General features: G+C 41.8%; 1 protein-coding gene across 2 annotated transcripts in view; it reads right to left on the reverse strand.

The window, feature by feature from the left end:
• Positions 1 to 18,061, reverse strand: part of MTMR2 (myotubularin related protein 2) — an 84,797-nt gene that overhangs the window by 42,137 nt on the left and 24,599 nt on the right. For both annotated transcript variants that reach the window (XM_038387935.2, XM_043504175.1), the window contains exon 2: positions 12,907 to 13,012. In XM_038387935.2, coding sequence (XP_038243863.1) covers positions 12,907 to 13,012 — 106 coding nt within the window. The remainder of the gene's footprint in view (positions 1 to 12,906; positions 13,013 to 18,061) is intronic.

Here is an 18,061-nt window from a genome sequence, read left to right on the forward strand (position 1 = left end):
TAGTCTGGAGCAGAATGCAAGTAAAGCAGAAAAACTCAGGCTGAACAGTTAATGTTTGGCAAAGTCATAAGCCACTGGAAACAAGGGACTGCTGTGAGAAAGGAGTCATCAATACAAAAAGTTTGAAAACCACAGCTTACAGCATCTGGCACTGGCCGCGATCAGAGACAAGATACCAGATGAGATGGGACGTTGATTTTGATCCAGTATGGCAATTGCTATGTACCAGTGCTTCTGACCCCCACCTGGCCCCCTTTGGCTTCAGAAGAGATGACACTGAGAACTCCCCTGCTACATGTTTTCCCCCTGAACCTGTCGTATGGAGAAGTATCAGGTGCATGCACCGTGCGTCCTCTGATGCATACAACATGTTGCATGCACCTGATACCAGAGGTTGCATGTACTTGATACCATGCATGTTGTAGAACCATGTACCGTGGAGAGACGGCACCAACAAGGCATCTACGGCTGAAAATAAGCTAGGGCTTTAACTCTGGTGCTGAGTACTTGGTTATTCATGGTCAAAAGAACAAGAGCGAACGATTATCCCGGGAAATACCTTGTCCCATTGGGATGAGATGGAGGCACAGTAACGCGACTCTTTTCCTGTACTGGCTTCATATTGTGTGACCACAGCCTTGCAGTTGGTACCTTGGGAGTGAATTTGATCCTTTTACCAAGAACTACTCCAGAGTTGAATGTGGTAAACTTCAGGCATTTTCCTATGAGTGAAGAGCTAAGTCGAGGTGGTAATCCCTCGGGAAGTATCTGATAAGGGTGACAGAGCACTAGTTACAAAATTACTAGTAAGATAACAATAGCTGAACATACATGATTGTAAGCATTTAGGGGGACTTTCCAAATAATCTAAGGGATTTAGGAGCATGATTCCCATTATGCTCCTAAGTCACTTAGGTACTTTTTAAAATCGCACCCTAACTATACAAAACATCAAGGGATTTTCACTTTGAATTAATTCTGTTCCTGTCCGGTAGTAAGTTGACAGCTTATACATGTGGCAGGGGGGAAAAGTACATTCCCTACATCAGATTCTAAGTTTCTGAATGAGCTGTAGCTCACGAAAGCTTATGCTCAAATAAATTTGTTAGTCTCTAAGGTGCCACAAGTACTCCTTTTCTTTTTTGCAAATACAGACCAACATGGCTGCTACTCTGAAATAAGTTTCTTTAGTCAGGAGAAAAATCCAACACTGCTTGCAGCTTAATACTGCCAACTGTATAAGTTATTATGAGATGCGTCAAAGACTTAAGAAGAATACTGAAAACGTACACTGTAGGAATCACTAGTAATAGTCTCTCTTGCCCCCTCACTCCCAAGATACACACACACACACACACACACACACACACACACACACACAGCATTAAATTGTTGCCCAGAGGAAGTCTGCAGGCCCAGAGACACCAGAGAAAAGATTTGTGTTCCCCCCTGTGGACTCCTACAATTCTGCCAAAATTCCCCACAGAAAGCACTAGTGCAAATTGCCTTGCTGAAGGACAATAGAATGTTTTTCCATTGCCACAGAGATTTAATTTCTAGAATTGAGTTTACTCATACACAAAGCAAGAGATCAAGCAGAGGTAGGAGTGATAGATCCATATAGCAGCTTATTCTAGCAGTCATGCTTTAGTTACACACCACAAGTGCACTTTCAGTGATTGACAGAATCACTTCAAAATCTGAAAGATGCTTTTTTAAATGCTCCTACAATGCACCCTCTTTATAAGACCATCACAAGCTCCCAAGCATTTTGTGTCAGTTATTGTCTCCCATTTAAGCTATTCCCACACAGAGACAGAAGATTTTCAGAATAGAAAATAAATAAGATGCTCCCTCAAGTTCTGTTCAGATCTCAGGACATCTACTCTGGCTTGTGCAACACTGCACAGCTGTGGCCAAAACAGCAAACAAGATGTTAGGATGCATAAAAAAAATGGGACAGATAATTTTCAAATGCCTTTATATAAGGCAATAGTGCAGCTTGATCCGGAATATTATGTGCAGCATTGGTCACCCCATCTCAAAAAGGATATTGCAGGACTAGAGTGGTTTCAGAGGGTGACAAGTCTGATCAAGGGCCTGGAAAAATTCTCATATGAACACAGATTGAAAAGATTGGAATTGTCTACCTTAGAAAGGAGAAGAATAAGAGAGGACATGATAAAACTATATTCAATGGCCTAGAAAATGGAGATCAGGAGCTTCTGTTCTCTCTGTCTCATAACACAAGCATAAGGGGACACTTGGTGAAATTAAAAGGTGGGAAATTCAAAACCACTAAAAAGGAAATACTTCTCCCCCACCAATGTGCGATTGAACTCATCGCCACAGGAAGTCACCGAGGCCAAGAATTTAACAAGATTCCATAAGGGGCTGGGCATTTATGTGGATATCGAGAACATACAGAATTATCAAGGATAACAAATTTTGTGGAAGGGATATTAAACCTACTGTTTCAGGGCTTATGTCAGTCTCTAACTATTGGCGATAAGGATGGCAGCAGATTACCCCACCTCTGCCTACTGTGTAGTGATCTACTCTCATCCTTACACCTTCCTCTACACAGGAGTTCTCAAACTGGGGGTCGTGACCCCTCAGGGGGTTGCAAGATGATTACATAGGGATCACGAGCTGTCAAATCCATGGGGCTGACAGCTCTGATCCCCGTTAAATTAAATTAACCCTCCCCCCTTTTTAATATATAAGTGGTGGGGGTCACACTCAGAGGCTTGCTGTGTGAAAGGGGTGACCAATACAAAAAGTTTGAAAGCCACTGCTTACAGCATCTAGCACTGCTACTATCAGAGACAACATACCAGATGAGATGGGACTAAGGAATTGCCATACTGGATCAAAAATCAATGTACCAATGCTTCTGACTCCCATCTGGTCCCTTTGGCTTCAGAGGACATGACACTGGGTACTCCCCTGCTTTCCCCCTGAGCCTGTCATATGAAGTAGTATCAGGCTGGGATGTGGTTCCACAATACAGATGGGGAAAGAATGCAAATAAAAAGATAAGGTCTTTTTGGTGGGGTGCAAAGAGAAGGGAGAATGATGTCAGAGAGCAGCAATCTCCCCTTCTCCCACAGTCCCAGCCTTTACGGTCTCCTCTCTAGGCATGGAGCCCAAGCATCAGGAATCCCCCACAGAGGGACTGTCAAGTGTTCAGTCAAAGCAGAGGGGGAATAACTCCATGGAGGTTGTCTTCTCACCTCCCACAGGAGATACATCCATGGCGTGGAAAGGGACAAAGGGGCTTTGTGTGTGTTATAAAGATGGCTGCACCTGAGACTCCAAGCACATCAGAGCAAAGCAAAGCAAAGCAAAAAAAAACTATTAAAGTAAAAATAGCAACAAAACACCTTCTTTTATAGAAAGATAGAAAAAAAATCAGTAGCCATGAACAGAACTTTTTCTGTTTTAAGAGACCCCAGATTCAAGCAGTAAAAATAGCTGCATTCATACCTTCATCTCTCGTAAAACACCATTCTAAAATCAGCAAAAAATGGAGGGTTAGCATTATTTGTTCTACAGTCCTGTGCTACTTGGGCTGCTTATGAAAACGGAGAACAGAAAGGAGAAACATTAACAGTAACAAGAAATGTCCTGTAAATGCTGTAATGAGGAGATATTGCGTATAGTTCTCTTGACATCTTGGGAACTCAAGACAAGTTATAAAGCTACATCGAGGCATCCTATTTACAACTATTTCTGTTCCATTTGGAGCCAGTGATCAAAATGGACCTCCCTAATGACTATATGAACATTCTGTATCTAAAGTAACTAAAGTAACAGACTCAATGAGCCATTTGATAGCCCCTGAACTGGACCATCCTTTGGGCCCACTGTGAAACATGTCCTCATTCATTGGCAGAAACGACAAGAGCTGCTAGCATAGGAGGGGGCTAGACAGCCATGCAGAATGTCCTACTCAACCTCCTTGCTGTGGGAAGGACTGAGCCCCACTCCCCATTCTGAACAGGGAAGAAGCACCTACTGATAGGTTTCCAGAGCATTTTCTCCAATTTTAAAGGTGTGCAGAGATTGGCATCTGTAGCTTCTGATGCCTTGTCTACACTACAGTTTTGTCGATGCAAGATATGCCGACAATCAAAAACCAGTATAATTACATTCACACAACACTCCACCTGTCAGCAGAGCGCATCCACAGCTGGTGCTCTAGCATTGACAAAGAGAGCAGTGGACTGTGGGTAGCTATCCCACTGTGCTACTTGTCACCTTCTGCAGCTAGGAATAGTGGGAAAGTGGAGTGCATCATAAGCATGGGTTCAATGTCCCATGATGCAGTTTTTTCCATCCCATCATTCCACAGGCTTCCGACTGCATTTCACAGCATTTTTCAACGACCCGTTTACTGCATGCCCATTGCTCTCCACTGTTGTTGTCACTGTTATGAACGCATCACGACTGGCCACGCAGTATATCATGAGCACCCAATCTGAACAGGAATCAGAGGTGCCTGACCTACTGTGTGCCAGAGAAAGAAACACCACCAGATTACTTTTGGCATTCACAGAGCAGCTGCACATGGTGGACCTTCACTTTTGGGCTAGGGAAACAAGCACTGAGTGGTGGTATTGCATCTTTATGCGGGTCTGGGATGATGAGCAGTGACTGCAGAACTTTCGGATGCGGAAAGTCACCTGGAACTGTGTGCAGAGCTCGCCCCAGCACTGTGGTGCAAAGACACCAAAATGAAAGCTGCCCTCTCAATAGAGGCAATCGCTGTGTGGAAGCTGGCAACTCCAGACTGCTACCAGTCAGTTGGGAATCAGTTTGTAGTTGGGAAGTCCACCATTGGGACTGCGTTAACGCAAGTGTGCAGAGCCATTAATCGCATCCTGCCATGAAGGACTGTGACTCTTGGCAATGTGTGTGAAATAGTGGATGGCTTTGCAGCATGGGATCCCCTAATTGTGGTGAGGCGATAGATGGGATGCATATTCCAATTTTAGCCCTGGACCATCTTGTAATGGAGTACATCAACAGAAAGGGGTACTTCTCTATGGTATTGCAGATCACTGTGGCTGTGTCATTGACATCAACGCGGGATGATCCAGGAAGGTGCATGACACACGCATCTTCAGGAATGCTGACCTGTATGAAAAGCTGCAAGCAGGGGGTTTCTTTCCAGACCAGAAGATTCCAGTGGGGGATGTTGAAATGCCCAGTGATCCTGGGAAACCCAGTGTCCCACCCTTACTCCCATGGCTCATGAAGCCTTACATGGGAAATTTGGATAGCAGCAAGGAGCGCTTCAACAGTAGGCTGAGCAGGTACAGTATGACTATAGAATGTGTCTTTGGCAGATTAAAAACACCCTGGGGCTGCCTTTAAAGCAGGTTAGGCCTAAATGAGGAAGATATTCCCACCATCATAGCAGCCTGCTGGGCACTCAATAATATTTGTGAAGCTAAGGGGGAAAAGTTGCCCCTGGGGTGAAGCGTGGAGGCAGATCACCTGGCAGCTGATTTTGAGCAGCCAGACACCAGGGTTATTAGAGGGGCACAATGGGGGGCTATTCGAATCAGGGAGGCCGTGAGGCACCATCTGGACGATGAACTCCAGTAACGTGTCTTTCTATACAGCACTCTGCCATGCTTTGTTAACTTGCTGTCTTGCAGGATTCCAGACTCAGCTAATGATGAAATTGCCAATGTGTGTTAATTCCAGCAGCAACCACCGTGTGTAGGAGACAAAGATTGGTTATCTTTCAGAGAGTATGTTTTTATTAAACACCAATTAAACAACACACACAAAAGGCTTGGTGGGAAGGGAGATAAAAATAAAGGGCAGTGTAAGCTCTTATAGCTGCATGTAAGTCCAGCTATCATTTTGGAATCTGTCCAAAGGAGTTGAGCGAACAGGGTACCAAGACAGGCTGGGAAGTTGCAAGGAATTTGTGGGAAGAGTTTGGGCATGGCATGGAAAGCAGTTCTGTATCAGTTAGGGGAGGGACAGGGGGGCAAGCACACATGAATTCATCCTGCAGTGTGATTAGAGACCTCAACATCTCAGTTTGCTCCTCCTTTTTGTCCTATTTTACAAATTTTCTTTTGTTTCTCTCTATGCCCTGCATTTTTGTTTTTTGGCCTTTGAGGATTGGAGCACCTCTCAAAACATGTTCTCCTTGCTACTCCTTGGTCTCTTCCTTATCTGTCGGAGGCACTCCACTTGTGTGTAGGGGTTTTCCTATGAAGGCCACATCTGCAGAAGTACAAGAAACAATGAACAGAAGCATGATTGTTAGTGCACGCACAGCATAGAGTCATTTTAGTCAAATGCACCTTTTTTTAAAATATGAATCAGTTTATCACTGTCCCTTGGCAAGCACACAGCTCGACGAACACCCTAAACTTGGCAAGTTCAACCCGGGGGGAGGGGGAGAGCACTGAAGATGGGGCAAAGGATCTTGGTGTTTTTTTAAGGGGATCACTGCAAGCGAGTAGGGACAATATTGTAAATTCTGACACCATTTTTCACAGGCAGCTCACTGAAGCTCATATATCACTCCGGAGGGTAAGCAAGGATGCAAGGGTGCATCTCCTCCATGTGTGTGGCTTCAGATAAGGTCCTTATGCCGCTCGCCAGTGTGCCGCTTTGGTCCCTGCACAAGTGATTGCCAATTGGTATGGGAAAGTTAATGGCGGGAAGGAAAAAGGAAGCTCTGCCAAAGAACCTCCAGCAAAGATTGGCAAGTACCTCCAGCAAAGTCTCCTAGAGATCTCTCTCGAAGATTCCCGTGAAATCTCGGTGTGCATTAACACACTGTTCCACCGCACTGCTTAGCTGCACGGGGAAATGTGAGGTAAAAAAACACAGCTAGTTTTGTACATTTCTATCCCTTTACCCTCTTCTAGAATATACAGAGCAAAGGACAACTCTACCTCATGTAACCAAGTAACATCAAAAGATCACTTACCAGACCTCTCCTCTCCTGCCTCATGTGCACCAGAGACGGACTGCTGGGACTGACTGGACCCCTCCAGAGTGGAAAAAAGGTCCCGACTCACTGCACCACCAGACGACCCTGCCACGTGCTCCATATCATCCTCCAACTTGACTTCCTCATCCACGACTTTGTCCTGGGGGTTGAGTCCTCTGTCCGCTGTCTCCAGCCCTGCCGAAGTATTCACAGGGCTCTTGGTGGCAGAGGTGGGCTTGCCACTGAGGATGGCATCCAGCTCCTTATAGAAGCAGCAGGCCTTCGCCACAGCACCAGATCAATGGTTATCTTCACATGGCACCAATGTGTGTCTCGTTTGTAGCCCTTATCCAATATGCCACGAGAAATCTGCCTATAGGTATCTAAGTTCCTGCGGCTGGAGCGGAGCTGGGACTGCACAGCCTCTTCTCCCCACAGTGCCAGGAGATCCAACAACTCAGGTGTGCCCTAAGTGGGAGAGTGTTTACTGCGTGGATCTGCCATGGTAAGATGGGAAGATGCAATATGAGCTGTTCACACTAACCAGAGCAGTCAGGATGGGCATTGTGGGAAGCCATTTACAGCAACATAACCAACCGCAGTGTCTCCACTGACACTTTATCAATGTAACTTTGCTGCAAAAAGCTCTATGCTTCTCGTTGAGGATGTGATGGTGCCCCCCATAAGGCTTTATGGAAATATGCTTATGAATATATATGACATAACTGGAATATGTTCCATGCTACATATGCCATGTAACATATCTATGTAAAGGTTATGATCTACTGAATCTATAAATCCTATTTGTATGCATGTATCGTTTTTGTATTCAAAGTTATGAATATTGGCCGTGTACTGGCTTGATTTCTAAATAACCTTAGTACAGCATTTGGACAGTTCCTGGAGAAAGGAATTCGCAAAGTTAAGTGCCCAATCAAGAAGCACTTAAGGAACAATGCATCTTGGAAGGCTCCAGTCACTCACACCCCCTGTAGTTACTGTCTTTTGTTCCAGTTTCTTTCAGGTATCCTTGGGGGTGAAGAGGCTATCTCCTTAGTCAGGTGAAGACAAAATGGAGGGGTCTCCCATGGGCTTAAATAGACTCTCTCTTGTGGGTGGAGACCCCCTCCTCTCTTATATGCAAAGTCCAGCTCCAAGATGGAGTTCTGGAGTCACCTGGGCAAGTCACACGTCCATGCATGATTCAGAGTTTTTACAGGCAGAAGCCATTGCCCACATGGTATCTTGAACGTCTCCAGGAAGAGTTCTTATGTGGATTGGAGCCTTCCAAGATACTTAATTGGGCACTTAACTTTGCAAATTCCTTTCTCCAGGAGCTGACCAAATGCTATACTAAGGTTATTCAGAAATCAAGCCAGTACATGGCCAATATTCATAATTTAGAATACAAAAATGATACATGCATGCAAATAGAATTCATAGACTCAGTAGATCATAACCTTTACATAGATATGTTACATGGCATATGTAGCATAGAACATATTCCAGTTATGTCATATATATTCATAAACATATTTCCATAAAGCCTTATGGGGGCACCGTCACAGAGGTGATTTTATTTGGTCAGCAAAGCGAGAGTTTGTCGGCAGAGGAGCATTGTAGTGTGTACACCTCTACTATTTTGTTGACAAAAACTCTAATGTAGACAAGGCCTAACTCTCTTACTCCCTGCCCCTGGGCTACAGTATTTGGGGGAAATTAGGAATAGGAGTGTGCGTTTGATACAGTTGGTGTGAGGACTGTAAAGATTATTTTGATTTTAGAAGCCACCCCCCATCCTTCTAAATAAGTCTGTACATTTTGGCTGAAGTGCATATAATGTGGCTGAGGTGATGCTGCCATGGTGACCTTATTTTTGAATGTGTGTGTTTAAATACCCATCCCTAATGTTGCATTTTATGGGGGAAGGGGAGAATCTTTTTTTTTTTTTAATAGACACACAAAAGGACACAGTTAAGTACTAGCTATTGCAGCAGAAATTATGCACTAAAAAAAAAAAAAAAAAGAAAAAAATCTAAAACAAGGCTGGATTCTTTGAAAATATGCTCACTCTTACTGGCCAAAAACCGAAAAGGGGAGGCATATTTAACTCCTTTGCCCTCTGGTTCTGAATTAAATGAGCCATTGAGAAAACTCTTCTGTCTTTTTTGTGGACAGCAAAAAATAAAGACAAACCAAAAAAAACCTACAGATGTATAAAACTTGAGAGGACATATCTGCCAAGACAGCTGCAAATGTTGTCACTAAAATAAGATAAAGCCACACCACTTCTGGTAAGAAGAGAAACTGGAAATCAAAAGGTCAGCTAGCAAGGTCCAGGAGATGGAAAAGTACCAGCATACAAAGCAGATTTCACAATCTCAGATTTAGAGACAGATGCAGAATTCCTTCCATAATAATAATTGCTTGAGAGGGAAATATTGGGAAAAAACATTCTCTGGTGCAATCAAAACACAAGGGATCAAAAGTGGTATTAATGAAAATAAGACTGGCTGCTTAGTAAACTTACTAAATTTCCTCCTTTCATGACATGGGCTTCATTAAAGTGGTACCACTAATGGGCCCCCTTCTCTAAGGCACTGAGTGACCTCAACATCCAATTCAGCGAATGGAAGGTAAAAACACCAGGCACTTTAGAGAATTGGATCCTAAAAGAGCAGTATTTAGTAATCTATTAAGTACTGCTTGATTTTCCATTTGTGGAAGATAATCTCCAAGATAGCAGTAGGTGTCTACAGCATTTTCGATGGCAACAATACTTGCTGATCTAAACTTGTGCATGGGGACAGAAAAGTAGAGTAACCATTAAAAGAGAATTCTTTCTGTTGAGGAAAAGAGGTCCAATAGAAATTTCTTTTTCATGTCCATTACTGCTTTTTCCACTCGTCTCTCAATCATCTGTGTTGTCTTAGCCCAAGAGTGAATACATACACACAGAGACATGCACACATACAAATCAGACATTGGTTAATTTAAGTGGGAGTTGTATGTTCTGAATTGAGGGAATGAATAAGAATTTGATATAAGTGCAGTTAAACTTGTAACAGAGCTTCCAATCTTAGGTATGGTTTAAGCAACGAGACAGGAACCAAAATGTCTTGTGATCTGGTCCCAGTTCTGAAAATGAATAAACCACTTAACTTCCTTATTTCAACATCCCTATTTTACAGTAGGGGAAGCTATATATTTACATATTTATCTGCCTCCTCAGGGTGTTGCGAGGATGAATTCATGAGTATGTGTGTTGCAGATGGGAATCCTCAGATGGAAGGTACTAAAGACATGAAAATCATCATCAGAAAATACGATACGTCTAATATGTTTAATTTTCAAACTGCAGCCTAATGTTGAACTACAAATGGCTGAGAAGCCTCAAAGAGTCAAGTACCTTCTTCAAATGGAAGCAATCAAGTCCTTGTAATAGTAAAACTAGGGGATTTTCTGTTAGCTGTGGAAAGATACCAGTCGTGGAAAAAATTACACCCACCAAGACAGCACTGAGACTAAACTTAACACAAGCCACAGTACAAAAAAGACAAAGGCCTGTGTTGCTTTTGCCAACTCTTACGGTTTTATTGTGAGCATACTGTGCTTGTTTTACAGCCGCAGTTCCTGGAGTTTTGTGATTATGAGAATCTCCGCTTTCATTTAAAAAAAAAAAAAAAAAAAAGCTTCCAGACCTTATATTTGCAGACCAACTTGAGAACATGAAGGCTGAACAGAAAAAAAATAAATAAATAAAAGGAAAATAAGTGAATCCCTATTTTTTAAAAAGCCCATGATTTTTAAGGAAGACTCATGATTTTTTAATGCTTTCAGCTCTTCTTTGGGCAGAGACCATGTCTTCATACAGGTTCACAGAGCACCTCACACAATGGGCCCATGATCTTGACTGAGGCATGTGCATGCTATTGTCTTATAAATAAATACTAAAAATAATGAAAATTATATTAACTTAACGACAAAGTAGTGGCCATACTTTGAAAGCTATTAACGGTTCTACCATTATAGGTACATGAAAATCTATTTCAAACCAGTACACACTTTAAACAAATGTGTAACCAGTTTTAGGTACCAAAATAAATGGTCTGATTTTCAAAAGTGCTGAGCACCCAGTGATGGAATACACTCCTATATTCACACTCTATACGCCATTGCAATAATCTTTTACAAAATATGCCTTGTGAGATATCATTTGAAAACTAATAACTCACTGGTCAATAATACCATGATGAAATGTGTGTAGCAACATTATGCGTAAAGTCAGGAATTTCCCCTGAATAATGTTGGTAGCACATGTTCAAACCCACATAGCCCCAAATAGGCAGGACTGGTCATGCCAGTCTTAAACAAAGAAATGTGTGTTTACCTCAGTTTACATATAAGTTGTAAATAGGGTCCTCAGACAGCAAGAGGGGGAAGACAGGAGACAAGAAAAATCTACATTTCAGCAAACAAAGGTGAGAAGAAACAGTATGCATCCTCTTTCACCCTCGCCTTCTTTACTGTTGGAATGAACTTTAACTAGGGGTAAGGTAACCCTCAGAAAAATGCATTTCAAAGGGTGACTGAACTATAAAAGTGAGGGGCAAAAACACACCAAGTTCTCTCTCACTGTACATCTCTCTTTTTCACCTAAGACGACAAAAGAAACAGCCACTGGACTTTGGGAGCAGACCTTGGCCTGAGCGTTGGGTCAGCAATGTTAATGGAAAAACGTGGTAAGGGACTGCACCTTGAACCAAGTCTAATGTGTTAAGTTTAGTACTAGGAAGCATTTTATCTTTATTTCTCTTGTATTTCTCATTCCTGACTTTATGGTTTATATTTTTAATCAATTAAAACATATCTCCTTGTAGTTAAATAAATTTGTTTTATTATTTTATTAAAATAAATCCAGTGTTGTGAATTGCTTGGATAATTTCATTTAAGGTAGCAGACTGCTGTATGTTGAGCCCCATAGAGAGACAATGGAAATAATATGTCTGGGTTGTCCAAGAGAAGGCTGGACAGTGCAGAACACACAGTTTTGGGGAAAAATTTGAAACAGAGTATATTGGGATCACCCTATAAATAGTAACCGAGGCTGGTGGAAGCTAGAGTATGGCTGGTGTTTGCTGTCAGGCTGTTGGGGTCAGAGTTGCTGGACCAGGGCTGTTGCCATACACACACACTCGGGGCGTGATCTCCGTGCTGGCAGGCTGTGTGTGAGTGGCCCAGGTGGGAGCTATAGCAGCAAAGCATTGTGAGGCACCCCAAGTTGCAGGGCAAGTGGTGACACAGCCCCTCACTGGTCTGGATACTTCCACAAATTCCACTGGCTTCATTATGAGCTGCGGGTACATTTCAGCATCCCGGCCATCAGACCACTTATTTGGGTGTCCAGTTATGGAATTAGTTGCCTGGCTCTAGGTACCCAAGTTTGACATTTTGATTTAAGAGGTCATTATTGGAGGAGAAGTCTATTTTACTGGGAGTAGCAGCTAGTATTTGTCCGTGATCACTGCAGCGCAAGCTATTTTAAGATAAATGTTAAGAGCCAGATATTTCAAGAGTTCAATGCTCACAAACGGTGCCAGATTTTCAGAGGATCAGCTTCCACCTAGGCACCAAAATAAGGTGCTGTAGGAGCAGCTGGGTGCTGAATCCGGCCCTTATTTAGGTAGGCTGAACCCTTGGAGGCTGAATTCTTTTGAAAGTCTGGTCCCAAATGTGGAGCCACTACAAGACTGTTTTTCCAGTAACAAAGGAACCAATGGTGTAGAGATCAAACTAACTCCTATTTCAGCTATTGTGTCCCTCCCCAGCTCCTGCTAAATAAACTGTGCTGTTAATCTGGAGGCTGAAGTCTTACGCCACTACCAAACAATATACTTGGGATCTCACTGTAGCCTCAAAAAAAAGGGAATACATACCCTCAGATCTGGAGAAAAGTTGTCTGTGGAGGTGGAGACCGAATCTGATGACACAACCGAAGCAGATTTTGTGTGCACTGACTGGTCCGAGTGAGAAGTGGAGGTACTACAAAGAGACAAACACACATCAGACTTGTGCATTTCTGAGTTTAACTAAAACAAAAAGCCTCAATTTCAAACCTTTATAAGAGATGTCACTGTGTTACTCCGAGATAAAAAACAGACAGGATCCTGAGTGCAAGACACCCCCTGCCTGACCACAGATTTACCATGGAAGCAGGGAAAATGAAATCAGAACAAACGAAAAGTTTCTTCCATCAGTTGTAACTTTGTCCCTTTGAGTGTTGGTATAACTCTCGTGCACTACAACAGGCTCTTCCCCAAGATCCTCGGACATCCCTGCAGCACTATTTGACAAACTATAACATCATTGCATCACTCTGTTTTCTATATTGCCCCTCTAGTGGCTGTGCATAATTGTGGCTGTGCATAATTAAAATTAGTACTGTTGCACTGTATATTCACACTGCAATTTTCCCTATAACCTTAACAGTTTACACCTAGCATTAGCACTCCTGAAATGCTGTGCAACTGTAGCAAAAGATCCTATCTCCAGTGGTACTCACAAAGGTCCCAAGGCAGCAATGAACTCCCTATGGGTGGAACCTTATGTCCACATGGACCCCCACTGACGTGGGGCTCCGTGTAGGGAGAAAGAACCTGCACACGTAGCTTGCAGGGGCCAAGCCTAGCTTTGGCCAGGGGCCAAATTCCAGCCTTAGTGTCATCATCAACTGTTGTATTAGCTGAGCATGTGATATCACATGCTGGAAAGCTGTAGGCTTTCTGCTAGATCTGGAGACCTGTTAGTTGTCTCACAGGTTGTTTTTTCCCCTACTGCTTGACTCTTTCACTGGTAAAAAACAAACAAACAAACATCAAATTACAAAAAACATTCAATTTCCCTGCTTTCAAGTCTGGGGAAATCCTACACTGGTAACATTTAAAAAGAAAAAAAGCAAGGGATTACTACAGCAAATGTGGCTCTGGCTACGAGTAAATACTTTGGCTACAAGGATAAAAATGCAATGGTAACTTTTTATCCTACCACCAGGTGATGAATAATTATTTTCATCTGAAGTTTCAGAAATGGACTCAAGAATAAATTATTTAAAATAAAAAGTTAAGACAAACAATTCAATGTGGTTTATTTACTGTACACCATTGAACTGCCAATCAGTCTGGAAATGAAGTACACCTCTACCCTGATATAACGCTGTCCTCGGGTGCCAAAAAAAAATCTTACCACGTTATCGGTGAAACCGTGTTATCTCGAACTTGCTTTGGCCTCGAGCATTTCCATTATTAATAGTCAGCAAATCATTTTTGTTAGAACTAACACGGTGTATGCAGCAAATAAATCTGTTCTACAATGGTTAAATTGTATCTCCTTTCTTTAATTACAACAATTTTATAAGCTTCCTTAAAAGATGCAAAGAACAGGAATATTTGTGGCATCTTAGAGACTAAAATTTATTTGAGCCTAAGTTTTCGTGGGCTACAGCCCACTTCATCGGATGCATAGAATGGAACATATAGTAAGAAGAGATATATAGATATATTCACATCAGTGAACATGAAAAGGTGGAGTAAGAGGCTAATTAATTAAGATGAGCTATTATCAGCAGCAGAAAAAAAAACTTTTGTAGTGATAATCAAGATGGCCCATTTAGACAGTTGACAAGAAGGTGTGAGGATACTTAACATGGGAAAATAGATTCAATATGTGTAATGACCAAGCCATTCCCAGTCTCTATTCAAACCCAAGTTAATGGTATCTAGTTTGCATATTAATTCAAGCTCAGCAGTTTCTCGTTGGAGTCTGTTTTTGAAGATTTTCTGTTGCAAAATTGCCACCTTTAAATCTGAGTGGCCAGAGAGGTTGAAGTGTTCTCCTACCAGTTTTTGAATGTTATGGTTCCTGATGTCAGATGTGTGTCCATTTATTCTTTTATGTAGAGACTGTCCAGTTTGACCAATGTACATGGCAGAGGGGCATTGCTGGCATATGATGGTATATATCACATTGGTAGATGTGCAAGTGAACGAGCCCTGATGGCATGGCTAATGTGATTAGGTCCTATGATGGTGTCACTTGAATAAATATGTGGACAGAGTTGGCATCAGGCTTTGTTGCAAGGATAGTTTCCTGAGTTAGTGTTTTTGTTGTGTGGTTGCTGGAGAGTATTTGCTTCAGGTTGGGGGGGGGGGCTGCCTGTAAGCAAGGATTGGTCTGTCTCCCAAGATCTGTGAGAGTGAGGGATCATTTTTCAGAATAAGTTGTAGATCTTTGATGATGCGCTGGAGAGGTTTTAGTTGGGGGCTGAAGGTGACAGCTAGTGGTGTTCTGTTATTTTCTTTGTTGGGCCTGTCCTGTAGTAGGTGACTTCTGTAAAAGATACAGTGTATTAACAACACAGGTACTACACACTGCTAAATGCAACCATATGGGCTAGGTTTCATCATACATCAATCGTTTGGTCTATGTGTAATGCTTAGGAAAATGCAAAATTCACATAAAATATCAGAAAACGCTTTTAATGACACATCCTTACAAATTGTTGTAAAAAAGGATTTTGGTATTTTACCAAATAGGACCATGGGCCACTTTGTCACTTAATCTACATATATCATAGTTGGCTAAGTAATATGAACTGTTAACTATTAAATAGTTTGAAAACATTTTGGAGATGGGAGTTTTTACTTACAGAAAAGGTTAAAATGAAGCTAAAAAAGTAAAGTAATCAAGTTTTAGAGACATTGATAAAATGGTAAATATCTTTTTTTGGTGTACAAGATGCTGTCTTATTTAAGATGCACCCCTTAAAATTTTTTTAATTTAAAAAAAACAAAAACCAAAAACTTGTTATATTTTTTTTGCTTCATACTACTGCGAGCCTTCTTCTTCAAGTCAATTATGGATTTTAACTGCAGTATTTGCAGTCTATCCACATCCTGGCTTTCTAGCCACTTAAGACCAATCTCTAACCCTACAACTGCATCAGCAGCTTTGGGCGGTGGCTCCAAGGGTGGTTCTTCACTATCCTCAGGGTTAGACACATTTTCTGAGGCACCAGGTGGTTAAGGGGCAACATTATGAATTATATCTACATCTGTAAGTCATTCATAGGTTGGACACATAGCATCCACCTCCATCTACTCTTGAACACCAGCTATCCCACTTTGAGCCATAAGTTCCCTGTAGACTCGTTCTGCCTCCATGGCCTCTTCTTCTGTAAAACCTTCGAAGTTGTTCTCATCTTTGTCTTCTTCCTCATTCTGGTTGTCATTGCTTTCAGCACTTTTGAGACCACGATGCCAACATTTCTCTATCATTGAGAGAGTGATTCCTAGCCAGGCTGTCTCGCCTAAGTTAAATACATCCAGCAAATTCAATTTCTTGATTACATCCATTATGCTACTGTTGTCCTCAATAATTTTCTTTACTAAGGCTTTACGACAGTTCATTTTAAATGTGGCTATAATGCCTTGATCGAGGGGCTGTATTTTGGACATCGTGTTCTTAGGAAGGTAGCTCACCTTTATCTTTCCGTCTTTGCTGGTTAAGGTCTCAACTGGCGGGGTGGGAGGAACAGGTGTCAAGTAGGAGCAATGCCTTTGGCTCCAGGTTTTGTCTGCGTAGGTGGCTCCGGACAACTGGTACAAAATATTTATTAAACCATTTCTCAAAAATATCCAATGTCATCCAGGCATTTTTTGAATGGTGATAAATGAATGAAAGTGAATCCATGTTCTTATGGTGGAGAGCCTTAGGTGACTTGGATTTGCCTATGCACAGAGGTTTAAGTTTTATTCATGCAGAAAAGAATTCACTCTCCCTTTTAACACCTTAAAACCTTCGGCCTTTTGTTCTTTGGTCCTAGAAGCAAGTGTTCTATCCGACAGCATACGGTAACATAAGCCAGTTTCATCTGCATTATAGATTTGCTCTGGAGCATAGCCACCCTCGATGATAATCTCTTGGAACTTTAGCAGGTATTCGTCGCAAGCTTTTATATCTGCTGAGCGCGTCTCTCCTGAAATTGTGACTTACCGAATCCCATGACATTTTTAAAAACGATTAAGCCATCCACTGCTAGCTTTAAATTCGTTACCTTGATGTGCTTGGGCGAGGACGCTTCTGCATCTAAAAATCAAGATCCTTCTTCAATTTCTCCGCTTGTTTCCTTATAATGTCACCGGAAATTGGCATGCCGTCGGAGCGTTCTTGGGTAAACCACGTAAATACAGCTCTATTTAGTTGATTATCCTGGACAGTTTTTAGGCACTTCCTTTCCAGGCCTTCACTTTCATCCAGTTCAACTAGCATTGATCATAATTTTTCCTCATCTTTGATCCACCCTCTTTATGTTGATTCCCAACACTCCTAGTTCTTTTGAGACCTTTGCTTGGCTCATTCCTGATTTCAGTCTGTCCAAAGCTTCCACTTTTTCTTTGACTGTCCATGCCTTTCGTTTCTGTGGCTGTGAACTACTTGCCATCACATCAATGGTATTTTAATAATTAATGCTAACCATTTTTTTTAATTGTTTAGAAAATGTCAGTGCAGAGTTACGTTTCCAAAATGAGACAATTTAAGCTTACTCTATACTGCACACAATTTAGAAATGAGATTAAAATAGGTGGGAGAGATGACAATGCCTAATGGGACCACGGTCAGGCAACATATATTTACCCCTGCCTTCTCATTGTTGCACATTTGTTCCACCACTTTGATACATGCACGTTTGTACAGACAATGTACTGTATGTATGTAATTTGATACATTTTAAGAGCCGAGGCACTGACCATGGATGGTTTTGTAACAACTTTAAACTGGCAAGGCGGCAGCAGGTTAGTCAACGATGAAGTTAGACTGAACTCTCCTTTTTGATAAATTAGTCATCGTTATAAATACAGAGGCTGTTTTTATTATAACGGCCGTTAAAAACAGCTACCACCTTGCACATGGTTTTGCTGTCCGCAAAACGAATTTACACTTTCAATGGTTTTAAACTATCAACGGATTTAAACTGTCAACATTATAAGTTTAATTAAGACTTGCAGACAAGACTGTTTTTTATTAAATGAAGAT

Source organism: Dermochelys coriacea, chromosome 1 (assembly GCF_009764565.3).
Source record: "Dermochelys coriacea isolate rDerCor1 chromosome 1, rDerCor1.pri.v4, whole genome shotgun sequence".
NCBI lineage: Eukaryota > Metazoa > Chordata > Testudines > Dermochelyidae > Dermochelys > Dermochelys coriacea.